This window comes from Gracilinanus agilis, chromosome 2 (assembly GCF_016433145.1).
Source record: "Gracilinanus agilis isolate LMUSP501 chromosome 2, AgileGrace, whole genome shotgun sequence".
Lineage (NCBI taxonomy): Eukaryota > Metazoa > Chordata > Mammalia > Didelphimorphia > Didelphidae > Gracilinanus > Gracilinanus agilis.
The window spans coordinates 610,529,954-610,549,005 of NC_058131.1; the positions used below are offsets into that span (position 1 = coordinate 610,529,954).

Below are 19,052 nucleotides of genomic sequence, written 5' to 3' on the forward strand. Positions count from 1 at the left end.
GAGAAAAATCAATCAACAAATATTTATTGATCGCTTATTTGGTGCAAGGCACTACATAGGGTTCTGGAATAGCTATCAGTGAACACATTCATACGTTTGCTCTAATCGGCCAGCTAGCTCCATGAGTTGGGGCTATCTGGTGGCAAATTCTATATATAAGAGGGGTCCCAAACCTTTCTGTGAACTGGAGCTATCTTTCATTTTTCTGAAACATTAGTGATATTTTGGTAGGGGAAAAGGGACAGGAAAGAAGGTTGTAGAATGATAGTAGTCACTAAATGTGGGAGTGGAGTGAAGCAGTTTAATAATCAAATCCCTGAATAAGGAAGGAGATAAATACCAGCTGTATTCCTTACCCTACCAGGATTCCTGGCAAACCATCACAGGTTGGAAGGTTGTGAGTGGCAGCAGTGACAACTGGCTTAGTTTTATTAGATAGGCTTTCATAATCCTAATCCACTGACTGGGGCTTCCTGATATAGAAACACATGATCTTGAACCACACAAGTTAAAGGACTGAGTCAACAGAGGGATAGGAATACTTTATTAAGAGAATGAAGGACCATGGACCTGTGGACTCATCTTGAGTCCAGGTTCCATGTGCAGAGGGAGGAGACGGCTTCATATTTCCCAGAAATGACTTCTCTGCCTATCCCCAACCCCAATAATTGCCCCTTTCAGCTGTTCTCCTTCCACTGTCTTCATTTGCAAGAATCAGGGACCACGGGCATATTGGCCATAGCAGTGTCACAAAAAAATGGACACAAGTCACAGGAGGACTTCCCACTTGGATCTAAACTCAGACCAGATGACATGATCACCAGTATTTCCTTAGAAATAAGTTTTTAGTATGCAATTAACTACTTGATAGAATTCTAGAGCTGGGTATACAAGAGACATAGTCTATAGGGAAATACAAGTGCATAGAATGAGTTACTATAAAATTATTATAGGGCTACATATCTGTGTGTGGTGTAAGTGAAAAAAAAAGTTTCCTCCAGCAGTGAGGGAAGTATCAACAGTCTCCCACTATATGAGGAAGAAAATTATTACCACCAGTAGTAGAAGTTACTGGGTCTCAAAAGGGCTCCTACTCCATTCTATATGTATTCTCAACAAAACATTCCATTCCCCATTGTAGGCTCTTTACTATGGCAAGGCTACTACATGGTTAGTTTAGACAATGGGCTACCATTAAATTCACTTCAGTTTATAAGTTTCCAAATCAGGAAGGCCTAGCCCCTCTCAAAAGAGTACAGTCTGGGTCTAGTCTGCACTCACTCCATGCCTTCTCTGTGCTCTTGGCATATTCCAGAGACAGAAAAAGGCTTTACCTTGATGTCTATCCCTCTTCTTTTCATTACAAAGCTGTATTGCCCAATCTCTGTCCTTGACCTTAGAGATATAATCTAATATACTTAATCCAAGAAGAAAATACTTAGTGGCAGCACAACAGAATGGAATGAAGGCACCATAGCAACAAGGAAGCCAGGGTAAAAGAACAAGTGCTCATTTGGATCTCTGGTCTCTTTCTGAACAATATGACCCATTTTGCAGATGTCTTTCTCCTTACAACTGGAAATATTCTTCCTATTTTACCAGGAAGAAATCTTAGGCACAAGGAAGGAGATAGGGAAGTATGCAGTGAATTGTTGGCAGAACCAGCTACATGATCCACATTGCCTGACCTTCCATTCCTGACCTGTTTTTTTGTTTTGTTTTGTTTTGAGCTCTTCAAAGTACAGATAGCATTCCAATGACCAGGATGGGCAGTGGTAAGATTTTGGCAAAAAGTTCTGAAGAACATTAAAGTGAATGGATCTTTAAATGGGACATTAGATACTTTTTTTTGGTAGAACTACTGCCTTCAGGATGCTTGTGGCTTTCCTATCAGTTTCCTGATATATCAGACTTTTCCCAATACTTGCTATATCAATAGAGTTTCTCTTTCATGTGAGTTCTCTGATGTGTAATAAAGTTGGAACTATTACTAAAGCCTTTCCCACACTCTGGGCATTTGTAGGGCCTTTCTCCTGTATGTATTCTTTGATGTATGATAAGAACGGAATTCCAACTGAAGCCTTTCCCACATTCAGGACATCTATAAGGTTTGTCCCCTAGATGAGCTCTCTGGTGCATGACAAGGATTGATCCCCGGCTGAAGCTTTTTCCACACATGAGACATTTATATGGCTTCTCTCCTGTGTGAGTTCTCTGATGGACCACAAGTTGTGATCGCTGGCTGAAACATTTCCCACACTCAGAGCACTTATAGGGCTTCTCTCCTGTGTGGATTCTCTGGTGTTTAATAAGGTTGGAACTCCAACTAAAGCTTTCCCCACATGTCAGGCATTCATAGGGTTTCTCTCCTGTGTGCATTCCTTGATGGGCAATCAAACTAGAACTCTGGCTGAAACTTTTCCCACACTCACCACATTTATAGGGCTTCTCCACCATGTGAGTTCTTCGGTGTGTTGCCAGATTTGAGCTTCGGCTAAAGCTTTTTCCACATTCGTTGCACTGATAGGGCTTTTCTCCTGTATGAGTTCTTCGGTGTGTAATAAGGGCTGAGCTCTGACTGAATCTTTGTCCACAGTCAGTACATTTATATGGTTTCTCTCCTGTGTGGATTCTCTGGTGCCTAATTAAATTAGAGTTGTAGCTAAAGCTTTCTCCACACTCTTTACATTCATAGGGTTTCTCTCCAGTGTGAATTCCCTGGTGTGTATTAAGGCTAGAACGGTTACCAAAGCTCTTTCCACACTCCAGGCATGAATATGGTTTCTCTCCTGTGTGGGTTCGCTGATGAGCAATGAGGTTGGGACTCCTGCTGAAACTTTTCCCACACTCAGCACACTGGAAGGGTTTTTCCCCTGTGTGGATTCTCTGGTGTGTTATTAGGTTTGCACTCCGGCTAAAGCTTTTTCCACAATCTCTGCATTTATAAGGTTTCTCCCCAGTATGAGTTGTTTGGTGTCTACTAAAATTTGAGCCATCACTAAAACTTTTTCCACATTCATCACATTTATAGTATTTCTCTCCTGTATGGGTCCTCTCATGTGTAATAAGGTGTGACTTCCGACTGAAGGTTTTCCCACATTGAGGGCATTCATAGGGCTTCTCACCTAAATAGGTTCCCTGAAGGCCTATGAATTGCCCTATTTCCCTGTCCTGAAAAGTAGTTTCCCCATATTCCACTTCTTGGGAATTTCCCTGAGGCCTCTCTATCCCATAGTCTCTCTCAAAGTCACTTCCCCAATCAGAATGCTGAATGCCTTCCCCTTCAGGCCTTCCTGATAACATCATATTTTCTTCCACTGCTTCAAACATTTCCTGATTTGAATTCTCTTCATTCTCACTCTGGATTTCAAAATCTGAAAGGACCAAGAAAAAAAAGCCTGTTTATAAATAATTTCTTTCATTGAAAAGGAAGGAAACAATAGGCAAAAAAAAAAGTGGGGGGGAGATAAAAGTTAAAATTAAGTTTCTGAGGATCATCAAGATACTTGAGAATTCAAGTGGATTTAATCTCCACTGTAATTCTTCCAAGCTGATAGCCCAGTTATTTTCACAACTATCTCATCTGGATAGGAATGAATGTCTCAGAATCAATCTTTTTCTCCAAAGGCTAGCAAGTACCACAGTTCTCGTTTTTGCTTCAGTTGAAAGGTGAAGTCGGGTTTAGAATTTGGAAATCCCAATCACCAGGAAGCAAACAGGGTACCCAAAGAATATCTTCTGTTGGCCAACAGATAAAAAAAAAATCCTAAAGTCCGTCTCTGCTCTAGTGAAACAGAAGGTACAGTTATTACTTTCAGTTACTATCTATCTAGAGCCTGCCATTATATTACTTGGCATTTTAACAGCAATACAAAATGACGAAGTCTCTAAGCATTTGCATAGGTGACTAGGTTCATCGTTAAAAATTGTATAGGTAAAAAGCTTCAAGGAAAATCGTGGACCCATGACCATAGATTATGAGGGGACAGAAGAAAATTCTGTTTCAGTTTCTATAGTCTCAAGATAAATGAAGGCCAGAAAACCCTGGCTATTGCCTTGAAAACATTAAGCCAAAATATTCACTGGGATTCAAAGAACTGAGCAGGCAGTTCCTTAACCTCAGTTGCAATCTTCATAAAGCTAGAAGTTTGGGGCCTATTTTGTTTAGGTGTCCAGCTTATGACACAATCTTAGAAGGAATCAGAAACATGGGATCATTTGAAGACTCATGATTTAGGTCAAGTAATAAAGTATTTGTGAGCCCACTATTATAGGACAGTGGTGTCAAACACAAATGGAAATAGGGGCCACTAATCTATATATGTGTTTCCCTGTGGACCATGTACTGACTTAAGTTTTAAAATGCAATGTTATCTATGTTTAGTTGTATATTTATTTTGTTAAATATTTCCCAATTACATTTTAATCTGGGTCAGGCTGTACTTGGGAGTGTTATGGACCATATGTGACCCATGGGCTGAGTGTCTGACAACTCTGCTGAAGGAGATACAAAGAATATGAAGACAGTCCCTGACATATCTCATAATCCATTTGGGAGAAAAGGGAAAACTGTGCATATACACTATATATATATTTAAAATCTTATAATCATATTAAGTAAAGGGCATTGTAGTATCTAGTACAATACCCAATACAGATTATGATTGCCTTGGGAATTCAAAGAAAGGTGATCTCAATATGGTCTGGAATAGGTTAGGAAGGTTTTTGGAAGAGGTAGGATTTGAGCTGGGTCTTGAAGGAAGTAATTGCCAAATACACTACTGGAAAGGGGAGGGGACATTACAAGTGAAAGGGACAGCATGAACAAAGAAATGAAGTTGGAAATGATCATGTAAGAGTGGGGGAAATGTATAGAAGTTAACATGAATAGTGTTACTGTGCCTAAGGGGAATAAAATTGGCTAAGGGCTGGGGTGAAAAAGAATCTGTTCCAGGCTCAAGATGTAAGTAAGAGGGCCTTTAAATGGTGTACAATAACCTTGCTTGTGCCATGTTAATAATGTATTATTGTAAGCATGTTTTCTCAAGCATAAAAGGGATATGACACAGAAAGGACAAATGTGGGTTCTTTATCCTTTATTCTTGAAGTTGACACATAAGATATAAAAGAAATCTAAGGAAGACACAACAGGGAAAGAGAGCCACACGGAAGACCCTAAGAATACGGGGAAATCAGACCCTGGATAAGGAAACCAGAAAATGAACTGAGGCAATGATCTGAAGATGCTAAAGGACAGCTACCAGGACAACAGAGGAACCCTTCGCCCAGATCAGGTCTTAAACTGGGCATATGCAAGGTTGTGGAAATTGGAGAAAACAACAGAGTTCCTATATCTGGGACTGATCCTTGAATGACATTTGGGGAATGGTGAGGGAGAAGTGATGTCTGTGAATGTCATATGAATGGGAGGAAATGAGCTGAGGCTTAAAATGGTCCTGTATCCAGACGAGATATGGGACTTGAATGCATGCATAGCAAGTGCATTCCCCACATCTTTCAGCTGGGACTATGCAGGCTTAATAAAGTACTTAGATAAATTCAGGTTTGATTTATGTTATTCTGTAAACCTGGCAGGCCACAATGAAAGGGAGGGTTGGAGCAATAAATAGGAATAAAGGTTCATGCTGGAAATCAATGGGAGACAAGGCTGAATAGATAAGGTGAGGCTAAACTATGTATTTCCAACAAGTCTGATTACTATATTAAGTAGACCAGGGATAGAGGGATGCATAAAATATTTAAAGATCTTTTAATCTAGTAGAGGGACTCTGGAATAAGTACACCAATAATTTTAACTCCAGGCTAAGGTTATGAGCTTAATTTGTTAGGAAACAAGTTTCTGCAGCAATGTGTGTTGGAAGTTTTTAACAGGCAGTTAGGTTATTCAGTAATTCAGGGTAGTGGCAGGGATTATAGAAAAAGATGGAGAAACCTAGAGACATTTCAGAGTGGGACTTTGGTGACTAACTGGATATGGTCAGAAATGAATGATTCTAACATGTGAGCCTGTTTAACTGGAGTATGATAGGACCATGACAGATTTGGGGAGGGGAAATGAGTTTTATTCTAGACATAGTAACTACCAGTGGAACATTAACGTGGAGGGAGATATTCTATAAGAAGCCAAGACTGTGTGAATGGAAGTTGATGGGAAAGGTCAGTGCTAGACATATGTAATTAGGAGTTATCTACACAGATGTCCTAGTTAAATCATAACACTTGTTGATCTCTTTAAGGGAGTAAAAGAACAAAGAAACTAAGGACTGAACAATGATGGACACTGACAGGGAGAGAACAAAAGAAAAAGAGTCAGAATAGGAGAATAAGGAGAGAAATCATCATGGAAAGTAAGTAAGAGGCTCAAGGAGTAGAGTCCTCTCTGCAACATAGCCAACAATTGGCCATCCAACCTTTGCCCGATGACTAGTTGTGTATGTTATAGTGGGGAGACTTGTTCAAATACAGGCTCGATGAGGGGGCCCTGAAGTCTCTTCCAACTGAGTTTCTAGGCTTCTAAACTATTGTAAATACTGTTAATTTTGTCCAAAGTTTTCCTGGGGGAAAGTTATTATTTCTACAAGAAATTTCTGTAATTACATTCTTAAAAAAAAAAAACACCTCTTATCTTCCATCTTAGAATCAATGCTGTGTATTGGTTCCAAGGCAGAAGAGCAGTAAGGGCTAGGCAATGGGGGTAACATGGGTTAAGCCCAAGAAGACACAACTAGGAAGTATCTGAGGCCACATTTGAACCCAGGATCTCACTTTTCTAGGCCTGGCTTTCAATATAGTGAACCACCTATCTTTCTCCTCTAACTACAAATTTAGTAAAACATTCTACCTACTTTCCCTGATGTCTCATTTTATAAGTCATCAAAAATTTGAAGACTTCTAAAAGACACTTCCAGGGGCAGCTGGGTGGCTCAGTGGATTGAGAGAGCCAGGCCCAGAGACAGGAGGTTCTAGGTTCAAATTTGGTCTTAGACACTTCCTAGCTGTGTGACCCTGGACAAGTCACTTAATCTCCAGTGTCTAGCCCTTACTGCTCTTCTGCCTTAGAACCAATACACAGCATTGATTCTAAGACAGAAGGGAAGGATTTTAAAAAAAGGACATTTCCCAGTTTCTACAAAAGTTTTGTCTGCCACTTGCTAAATACTTGGAAAATGAAGTGATCTAAGAGAAAGTCATACATACTAATGAGAAACATCCATGACTGGCCCCTTTATTATTATAAAATTCACAACAGAAATAATCACAAAACAGTTTCTTGAACCAGGCTTTTCTCAATTCTCTAGGAAGCTACTTGCTGCAAACAAAACTGAGTTGTCTCTTACATATCCAATTTTTCCTCACATTGTAAAATTTGAGAAAAGGCAATAAAATCTGACTTTCAAAAAACAAGGATATGAGTATTGTCAAATTATGTTTTTTTGTGGAAAACTTTATACAAAGTTTACTGCCTCAAATGATGACCCTCCTGTGACTGTTGCTTTCTGAACCAGTTTCTGAAAAATGAATTATATTTTTAAGAATCAAGAAAAGAATAAGTATGTACCAGAAGAGAAAGAAACAAATAGAAAATTTTTTAAAAGAATGTGGTCCACAGTGACCATAGTGAGATCAAGAAAAGCAAGTTATGAGAAAGGGCCAGAGGATTTGAATAAGAGACCTTGGGAGCAGAGAAAGCTATTTCATTGAGATAATGAAGATAAAGGATTATAATGAGTTAATGAAGAAATAAAAATGGTAAATGGAGATTGTTCCCTGGAAGTTTGGTGGCAAAAGAGGAGAAATGAGATGGTAGGTTTTGCTAGAAAGGTTAAAAATGTCTTATAGTTGAAGGGCTTGAAAGAAGAGAAGAAATGGAGAAGAAAGAATAAGACTCAGAGCACAAGTAAAGGACTTGGCTTTAGAAAGGCAGAGGAATATGTTTTCCTCTGAGTGACGCATGGAACATCTTAAAAATTATGAAAATGCTATCAAAATGGCAATTATGGGGGGCAGCTGGGTAGCTCAGTGGATTGAGAGCCAGGCCTAGAGATGGGAGGTCCTAGGTTCAAATCTGGTCTCCCAGTTGTGTGACCCTGGGCAAGTCACTTGATCCCCATTGCCTAGCCCTTACCACTCTTCTGCCTTGGAGCCAATACACAGTATTGGCTCTAAGACAGAAGGTAAGGGTTTTTAAAAAAAAATGGCAATTATGTGGACCAGTTTGGTCTATGAAAAGGTACATATGTAGGAAATAGTGCTAAATTTTTAAAAAAGAACAAAACTATACAGATCACTAAACAACTATGGAAGGAAGCATATATATATTTATATATATATATATGTACATAAATATATATATGGGTTGGAAGAGAATTTGGAGTAAGGTAAATATTAGTTTCTTTTTATGTCCACACTGTCTAAGTCCATGATAAGGAATGTAGGTAAGAAAGAGAAGACATATGAAGAGATGAGTATATTAGGAAAGTAAGAGGCTTCGTTATCAGCTACAATAAGAGTAGCATGTGCCAGGTTAGAAAATGAAGGTCAAATAGACTGTTAAGCAACTAAGAAAGACCAAGTAAAATCTGTGGTGGTTTAGGTCTATAGTAACACCATTTTCTTCAGTAGTGTTGCAGGCCTAGGAAAAGGCAAGAAAGAAAGCTGAGGTGATACTATGTTGGGGATAAGACAAGGTCTGTGGAAAACAGAGAGGACAAGTTTAGTTCTAGAGAGGGCAGCTCTCACAATGGAGTAAATTCAGGGCAGAGAAAGAGTCCTTTTTAGTCAGGAAGAAGTTGATGACCAGACGAGAACATGATTAGAGAAGAAAGCACTGCATTGGGGAATGTCATGTTTCTGTGCCGACTGGAGTCAAATGGAGATGGGAGTCGGAAAGTCAAGGAGGGCAGACTCAATACTCAACTCGAATAAATGTGCTATTTAAGATCTAGAACAAAATGAGGGCAAATTATTCTTTGGCCATGTATGGTAATCTGTTATATTTAATCAGCACTTTTCAAAAGTTAATATAAAAAGCTGAATCTAAGGGAACATTAGCTCAAAGACAAAATTAAGACGTAGTCAAATTTGGGAGTTATACTAAAATACTGTTCTGCATAAAAACGACACTTTTTAGTAGCTGACACTCATTTTCTTCTGATTCCTGCCTACACTGCATTTATGATAGGCTCTCTGAGAGCTACAAACCTCTCTGCCACATAATGAGATATTGTTTGGGTCATCTTCTTATTAAGTTATTTTTTTTCTTGGTCAGGTTTTGAAAAAAAAAGAACACTGTCTTATCTGAATAGCAAATAGCATAAAATGTTCTTAATAATGCTAAGCTTCAGCCCTAACCCTATTTAAATATAAAAAATAAAGGCTAAAATATAAAAAAATATAAATGTGAGAATTTAATATCTTCAGACCTGAAACTAATATCTAGTTCCTACAGAATCAGACAGCATAACTTTTTCCTTTGGTTTCTGGTGAATATACATTTCAATATTGCTCAAGTCTTCCTTGGTGGAGCATCATAAATTTCCTGTAGAGGCTGAAATCTCCCCGTATTTACCACCTTAGGTCCTCATGACTTTTTAAAAAACTCTCACCTTCTGTCTTAGAATCAATACTAAGTATCAGTTCCAAGGCAAAAAAGGGATAAGGGTTAGGCAAATACGGTTAAGTGACTTGACCAGGGTCACATAGCTAGGAAGGATCTGAGGTCAAGTTTGAACCCAGGACCTCCAATCTCCAGATGTGACGCTCTATCCATTGAGTCACCTAGCTACTTCTGCCCTCACTACTTCTAGATCTGTTCAGCCCTAGCGGTTCTGTAGGAAAGAGCCAACCAATAAAGTGGTCTGTTTTTTGTTGTTGTTGTTGTTGTTCTGTTTTGCCATCTTCTACAATGATGGGGAAAAAATTAGCTTCTTGTACTTAAAGGGTGGAACATTAGGGAAGGAAGGAAACTTATCTAACTCCTTATAAAGCAGCTATGTTTCATAAAAATGGTTACTAAGAAACTATCTGGGCAATTTTTTATCCCTATGTAAGTCCTACTCTGCCCTGATCTCTTTAGTTTCTTTTTTGGCATTTACATCTTTTATGGCTACATAAGCAGCAAAGACAAATATATACACAGAGAATACGTGTTTAATAACTACCCACTGACTGGCATATAGCACTACCCTCAAACACACCCTCCTGGAGCCAAGAACAGAGGAAAGGCTTTTGTGAGCCGTAGATGAGGTTAGGAAATTGTACCTTCTGAAAATGACTGTCTTCTGCAGTCTTTGAGCCTTTGTCGTAACCCATCACAGGACCATAGTTTGGGAGATAAAAGGGATTCTGTAGACTGTCTAGTCCTATCTTATTGTTTAACAGATGAGGAAACTGAAGGCCTACAGAGAGGAAGGGATGTGCCCAACTTCACATACTAGATAGTAGAGCTGGGATTTGCAGTCAGGTACTTTGTCTCAACTTGAAATCATAAAAGAAGATGAACACACCATGACAGGTTTAATTATCTGCCATTAAAAATAATCTTTTTTTTAAATCAAGTGTGTCATTCTGTGTGTTCTGTTTTGTAGGGGGATAATGATCTTGTCTACATCTAATTCCTTTGCTTTAATTAGAGCTACTTAGCTCTACTACTATTGTTTAAACTATTCTCTCATCTATAATTTGCCTTTCTATCCTCCCAAAGGAAAACCAAGGTCTTGATGTAGTAGAAAGAGTTTTGGAGTAGTAGAAAATTGTAGTAGAAAGAGTGTAAAATGAAGGGTTGGACTGGATGACCTCTTAGGACCCTTCTAGCCTTAAATCTATGACTCCATTGATTCTTACCCTTTGCTCTGAAAGGGCATATACTGTCTAAATATTTCATTTCAAGAAGCCATTTCCACTCACCAGAATTGCATTTAATCCTCTACTTATACATATTTACATTTGTGTTCAATCTGCTGAGCTGTTGATCATTTATATCTGTCTTAGTAACTAGAAAAGTTATACAGCTTTGCAGAGTGCATGGTACAAAATATTTCTTGATGAATACTTTCAGTGACCTTAAAGAAGATGGTCTGATTAAACTTAAGATCTTTTAAAAATTAGACTTCCTGATGTGGCAAAATTGGGATATTAATGCATTGCTGGTGGAGTTGTGAATTGATCCAACCATTCTGGATGGCAATTTGGAACTATGCTCAAAGGACTACAAAAGATTGCCTGCCCTTTGATCCAGCCATAGCACTGCTGGGTTTGTACCCCAAAGAGATAATAAGGAAAAAGACTTGTACAAAAATATTTATAGCTGTGCTCTTTGTGGTGGCAAAAAATTGGAAAATGAGGGGATACCCTTTGATTGGGGAATGGTTGAACAAATTATGTTATCTGTTGGTGATGGAATACTATTGTGCTCAAAGGAATTCCATGTGAACTGGAATGACCTCCAGGAATTGATGCAGAGCAAAAGGAGCAGAATCAGGAGAATGTTGTACATAGAGGCTGATATACTGTGGTACAATCGAATGTAATGGACTTCTGTACTAGCAGCAATGCAATGATCCAGGACAATTCTGAGGGACTTATGAGAAAGAAAACTAGCCACATTCAGAGGAAGAATTGTAGGAGTAGAAACACAGAAGAAAAACAACTGCTTGAACACATGGGCTGATGGGGATATTATTGGGAATATAGACACTAAACGATAACTCTAGTCCAACTATCAATAATATGGAAATAGGTCTTGATCAATGATACATGTAAAACCCAGTGGAACTGTGCATTGGCTATAGGGAGGGGAGGAGTGTGGGGGATAGGGAAAGAACATGAATCATGTAACCATGAGAAAATATTCTAAATAAAAAATAAAAATAAAATAAAAATTAGATTTCCTGAATAAGCAGCTGCTATTAGGCAAGAAAAACAATTAGCAAAATTATTCATTAAGGCCCTGATGATAGAATTTTATTACTAAAATTTATTATTTGCAGGTTTTCAGTAAGAGGTTTTGCTGAGATTAGATTCTGCTGGTATCCATAAATTAAAAAAGGGGTTTAAATTCCCACATATTAAAATCTGACATCATAGTAATTCACAATAGAGATCCAGGTTCAGCTCGCACCTTCAGTCTACAAAAGTTCATACTTAGGTTCATACTTCCTCTGACTGTGGATACTGTTCTTTCTCTTAAGTCCCTCAGAATTGTCCTGGATCATTGCATTGCTGCTAGTACAGAAGTCCATTACATTCGATTGTACCACAGTGTATCAGTCTCTATGTACAACAAAATTAAATAAGATAATGAGAATATAAAACAAAATCTGAGGGCACAACAGCCAGGGCTGGCTATCAACAACATGTATATGCAACGCATACTTATTTTAAATATTGCTACTCTGAACATGTTAGTTGTCATTTTTCACTCTATCCGGAGATAAAATTTCATGGGATGACGAAATTTTTAAAAGAGAAAAATGCTAAGTATTTCCAGAGAAAATAAATCTTTACCATGCGACAGGTCATTGCCATAATTCTCCTGCATCACATCACCACAGAGGTCCTTTGGAGCAGCATCCAGACTTTCTTGCTTCTCTTGGGAGAGAGAAACTTCCCCATCTTTAAATGTCCCTGGTCCCTGAAACAAGAACACCCTTCACTATTATTTGTTGCCTCAAGGGCAATCCACTTGCAAAGATAGCAAAGCTTGCAAACAACATTCAAAGAAAGCTCCTCTGCCCCAAAGTCGTATGTTCTGGGGTAAATGGAATTCTAATGATGGCAAGGGAAAGCCCTGGGAAACAGAATTGCAACTTGAGCAAAATACTCCTTCCCTTAGAATAGAAATCTAAAGGATTTCCAAATAAAATTGTTTTGAGGGGTTAGCTGAGTGTGAAAAAGTAGCTGCAGATTCTGGGCAAATAACATGTATGCAGCAGCAATACTAAAGAGGTAGAAGGACCCCAAACTCACCTGAGCCCTGGCCATTAGGAGTGCAGCCTCCATAACTTGGTCTTCATTACTGTCCTCCTCAGAAAAGGCTGGAACCCGGGTGATAGAGAGAGCTAACGGAGGAGAAGGTTGAGGCATTAGAGACCAGGTTCATTCTCACTCCTGTTTCAAGAGCTCATTAAAAAATGACAAAGTATGTACTGGTTGCATAAAGATATAAGTAGAGATGTTTTGACCATAGAAAAGGGTTAGTAACATTCCCAGTGAGGATGGGAAAGCAGGAACTACTCTAGTCACTATACAACACTGCCTGGGAAAGAGCATAAAGGATCTTCAAGTTAACCATTTTGTTGTTGTTGCCCAGGCACGTCTAACTCTTTTTGACCCCATATGGGTTTTCTTGGCAAGATACTAAAATGGTTTGCTATTTCCTTCACAGTTTTACAGATGAAGCAACTGAGGCTACATTTGAACTCACAAAGATGAGTTTTCTTGACTCTAATCTAGGTACTCCCTCCACTGTGCCACCTAGGTGCCCCCTAGTTCACCTTACTTGTTCGGGGGTCTTGCTCAGGAAATCCACTTGAGCAGCAGCAGTAATAAGTTTGAAGTCTTTTAACCCAAAAAGTTCATTTGATTCAAGCATAAGAGAAATCAAAATAAAGTCAGGCCCCAGCACTTGACAATCCCTAACTCCCACACTTTGGATTTTTAAGTCTGATCCCATTGTCTCCAAAGAAGCAATAAGGAATTATATTAATTTAAAACACTAATAGATTTCTACTATGTCTAAACAGTTTTACTAGAGTGCCTTATTGAGGCAGGGGAGCCGTACTGCTGGGTTCTTGAGTCTATACCAGCAAAACACCAACTCTGGCTGTTCCTTACCATGATGGAGAGATTTCAAATATAATCAGAACTAGCCTGAATACAATATCATCACTCACAAGCTAGTCATTTGGTGATGAAAACCCAATGCTCCTTAGTCCTGTGGGCCTCCCTCTTGCTTTTGCAGTAATGGGGGCAAAGTGGAAGGAAACAAGAACTAAGGGTAATAAGAAGTATGATTTTTAGACCACAATAACATTTAGAAGTACAATTTTTAGTACACAGAGACCAATATACTGTGGTAAAATCAAATGTAATGGACTTCTGTACTAGCAGCAATGCAATGATCCATAACAATTCTGAGGGATTTATGGAAAGAACGCTACCCACATTCAGAGGAAGAACTACAGGAGTGGAAACACAGAAGAAAAGCAACTGCTTGAACACATGGGTTGAGGTGGACATGATTGGGGATGTAGACTCAAAACTACCACACCAATGCAACTATCAACAATTTGGAAATAGGTCTTGATCAATAATACATGTTAAAACCAGTGGAAACGCGCATTGGCTATAGGGGAGGAGGAGTCGGGGAGGGGGTGAAGGGGAAAGTAAGAGCATGAATCATGTAACCATGTTAACTTTTCTAAAAAATAAAAATTATTAAATGAAAAAGAAAGAAGTACAATTTTAGACCAATTTTTAGACTAAGCATCCACTTAGTAGTTAGTCTTCTCTATGTGAAATCCTGGTCCAATGACCAATGGATAATGCTATAAGAGGAATGAAATCACAATGATCTTGACATTCTTTCTAAAAATGAAATCATAAGAACAAAAAGGGAAGTAATGAGAGGAAAAGCAAGGGCATAGATTAGAACTAGTTTTTAGAAAAAGTTTCAGAAATGTAAATTAACTGCCATTATGAGAAGATTTAAAAATTTTTTTCCTAGAAACTACCTTGGCTAACAAGCTTTTGCTCTTCTTTGCCAAAGTTATCCATGAGCATTTAAGGAAGTAACTAGAAAGAGAGCAAGTAGATGAAAAAAATGTAAAGATAGATAATGAGGTTTATAGTAAACACTTTTCAGCACTGAGAAGAATGGAGCCACCATGTATGAATTCTGTCATCACAATACAGGGTGTTGCTATCTGCAGAAGTGGAAAAGGTGAAGAAAATAAAAATAGAAAGGGCGACTGGGGAAGATAAAAAATGCAGAGGAGGTCCATGGTTAAGAGAACATAATGGGGAATCAGTTCTCAAGGTCTATGAAAGAGGGGAATATAACAAAGATGTGGGGAAACAAAGCCAATCAAGAGAATAGCAATAACTATAGACTCCTATGACAACTTTCCCATCTCTGTGGAAACTTAGTGAAAATAATGTAGAATGTACATCACGGATGTGCTTGAGAAAAGCAGAATAGAATAGGTAGGCTTTTGCAAATGAAATTCACCTTTGACTTTGACTCTTCAGAACTGTGTTCTATGCCCAAAGGGCTTTAAAAGACTGCCTACCCTTTGATCCAACCATACCACTGCTGGGTTTGTACCTGAAAGAGATAACAGGAGGAAAAGGCTTGTACAAAAATATTTATAGCCTCACTCTTTATGGTGGCAAAAAAATTGGAAAATGAAGGGATGCCCATCAATTGGGGAATGGCTGAACCAATTGTGGTACCTGTTGGTGATGGAATACTAACTACTGTGCTCAAAGGAATAATGAACTGGAGGAATTCCATGTGAACTGGAACGACCTCCAGGAATTGATGCAGAGTGAAAGGAGCAGAACCAGGAGAATCATATACACAGAGACAGATACACTGTGGTACAATCAAACATAATGGACTTCTCCACTAGCAGCAATGCAATGATCCAGGACAATTCTGAGGGACTTATGAGAAAGAAAGCTATTCACATCCAGAGAAAGAATTGTGGGTGTAGAAACACAGAAGAAAAATCAACTGCTTGACCACATGGGTTGATGGGGATATGACTGGGAATGCAGACTCTAAATGATCACCCTAGTACAAATATCAATAGTATGGAAATAGGTCTTGATCAATAACACATGTAAAACCCAGTGGAATTGTGCATTGGCTATGGCAGGGGGGAGAGGGAGGGAGGAGGGCAGGGAAAGAATATGAATCGTGTAACCATGGAAAATTTTTCATAATTAATAAAATAAAAATAAACTAAAAAAGAATTGTGTTCTAAGATTCATAACTGTAAAATATTGAGAGAACATTTATGATAAATATTTAAATGTGATAAAAATTTTAAACAAATTAAGGATCAGTTGAGAATGGTTAAAAATGCCATACAATTTCACAATGCAAGCTAGCCTGTTTGCTTTCTTCCAACTTCATTTTGTACTCAATTCTCTTCTCTCTAGGCTCTGGCTTCCTTAGCCTATCATCAATCCTGTCCTGTCAAGCCCTAGTCTTAGAATACCTCCATCATCCATAGACTTCTATTCTTTTGAATGAAGCTGGAGAAAATCTTGAAATTTTGCTAATTGGGCCCACTACAAATTTATGTTACATAATCTCAACTGGGTGTTCACTGCAGCAAAGCAATCCTATATGTCCCTACTCAATTCATTATTCCACTCACCACAATGGCTTTCCCAAACTTTTCTATCCTTTCTTAAACATCCCATAATCCTCTCCCAATCTCATCTGCTGAAAACTTTGTCTTATATTTAACTGAAAAAATGGAGGTCATTTTCTGAGAGCTCACGCTCCTCCTTAGCTCACATCACTAAGATGCCTTCTCCCTTTGTCCCACATGAAGAAGTGTCCCTTTTCCTTATAAACAAAATCCCTCTACATCCACAAATGATCCCATTCCATGATGTCATCTCTAGTAGACATCACCCTATAACATCCCCACTCTTAATTTTCTTCCATTTTTTCCTTCTAGCTGCTACCCTACTGCCTAGAAATATGTCTGTCTCCTTCATCCTCAAAAAGCCCTCACTTTATCTATCCATCCCACTAGCTATATTCCCATATTTCTCCTCCCTTTTGTGGCTAAGCTCCTTGAGAAGGCCTTCTACAATTTGGTGCCTCCACCTCCTTTCTTCTCACTTACTTCACTCTTAGAAGGATGCCTTCTGACTAAATTGTTTGTTCCACTGAAACAGCTATGGTCTTTTCCTTCTTGGCCTTTCTACGGCCTTTAACACTGTTATCAGCCTCTTCACACTCTTCTAACTAGGTTTTTATGACGTTATCCTACTTGTCCTCAGTCTCCTTTACTAGATCTTTATCCAAGTCATGCCTGCTAAGCCTGGTGCCCCCAAGGCTAGGTACAAAGAGAAGGACCTTCTTGCCTTACACTCAATTGGTTGAATTCGGATTTAGCCTAAATCTATTATTTTCCCAAAGTTCTATCTTGAGTTCTCTTTTCTCCTTCTATACTTTTTCACTTGATGATATCATCAGCTCTAGCAGCTCCCTATTACCTCCAGGATCAAATATAAAATCCTATTTGACTTTTAAAGCCTTTCATAATCTTCTTACACTTGATTCCACTCTATTGATATTAGCCTCCTTCCTGCTTGCACAAAACACTCCATTTCCTGACTCTGTATTTTCATTGGCTAGAATGCCTAGACTGTTCTTTCTTCTAGCACTTGGCTTCCATGGCTTTCTTCAAGCCTCAGCTAAAATCCTGCTTTTTGTAAAAACCCTTTCCTGAGCCTCCTTGGTGTTAATGTCTTCTCTCATATCAACATCTAATTTTTCATGTATGTGTGTGTGTATATATATATATATATGCATATATATATATATATATGTATATATATATATATATATGTACGTACATCTTGTTTCTTGACCTGTCTCAGATATTTGTACTGAACTCAAGGGCCCAGCTTTCCACTGCATGTCCTAGTCTGAACAATACCTCCTTTAGTTTTGACTCAAAGCTTGGTTTCTTTTTGAGAATCATGGAAAATTGGAGTTGGGCTGGATGATCTTTAAAAGTATCTTCAGTTCTAAATCAGTGATCCTATCATCTCCTGGAAGACCCCTGAATGTTTGATACAAATGGCACAGTATTATCTGCCAATAGGAACATGTGAAAGACCTCACTAATCCAGCTTCACTCTTACCACTGCTCCAGGCAAGGCACTTCATTTGTGTTTCCCTCAATTTCTTCAACTGTAAAATAGGGATAGTCATGCCTACCGCTCAGGGTTGTCATGAAGTCTTAAATAGGATAATTGTAAGGTGTTTAGCATAGTTCCTGGCACACAGTAGATGCTTAATAAATGCTTGTTTCCTTCCTTCCTTGAGAATCTCTCTTTTGTTTAGATCAGTGGTTCCCAAACTTTTTTGGCCTACCGCTCCCTTTCCAGAAAAAATATTACTTAGTGCCCCATATCACTATCACCGCCCCCTTACAGTTATTCACCGCCCCCAAATGCACCTGTGGCCATCACCATCTCCCTGGATCGCTGCAGTACCCTCCAGGGGGCGGTGGCGCCCACTTTGGGAATCACTGGTTTAGATCTTATGCAGAAAATCTTGCATGACAGTGGAGAACATCTGTGATGGGCATAGTACTCCCTATTTTGTGTTGATAACCAGAGGATCGCTGAACAACACTGTCTTGGTGGATGCATTTATTAAGGAATCTTGTATTATCTTAACATGTGCCTGAGAGACTCCAATTAACCAACTGTTGGAAGACAAACTTTTTTTTTTTAAACTTTTATCTTTTGTTTTAGAATCACTGCTAAGTATCAGCTCCAAAGTAGAAGGGCACTAGGGGCTGGGTGATGGGCTAAATGACTTGTCCAGGGTCACACAATTTGGAAGTATCTGAAACCGAATTTGAATCCAGGACCTCTGGTCTCTGGTCTAGCTTTCTATTCTCTAACCCACTTAGCTGCCCCTTGAAGGACAGATTTGAAGACTACACTTTGCTATGCCAAATCAAGTGGATTTGAGGGTTGATATTTTGTTTTTGGTAATCAAAGAGTGAGATTTTGTTTTCTTGGAAAGTTTCAATTAACTGTGTGATTGTAAAAATATAATCTACTATGGAAAATTGTTAATGACTTTATGAAGATGAGAAAAGAGGCACACGGGCAAGTAGTTACTGATGTCATCTCTATCATTCTTGATTGATATCAACATTGTTTGTGATTTTTCCAATTCCTTTTATGTTTCTTATGCCTCAAAAGATATTCTTTAATATTTCCAAGACGGATCTCCTTAGTGTGTGCTTGGTCTGGCCCAGCTG

At 38.7% G+C, this 19,052-nt stretch overlaps 1 protein-coding gene across 1 annotated transcript; it reads right to left on the bottom strand.

Moving 5' to 3' along the window:
- Positions 1-1,932: 1,932 nt before the first annotated feature.
- On the bottom strand, positions 1,933-12,550 carry ZSCAN2 (zinc finger and SCAN domain containing 2). Its single transcript, XM_044665490.1, has 2 exons — positions 12,526-12,550; positions 1,933-3,374 (listed from the first exon to the last, which is right to left on the bottom strand). The coding sequence occupies exon 2, from the start codon at positions 3,328-3,330 to the stop codon at positions 1,933-1,935; it is 1,398 nt and encodes a 465-aa protein (XP_044521425.1). The 5' UTR covers positions 3,331-3,374; positions 12,526-12,550.
- Positions 12,551-19,052: the final 6,502 nt, after the last annotated feature.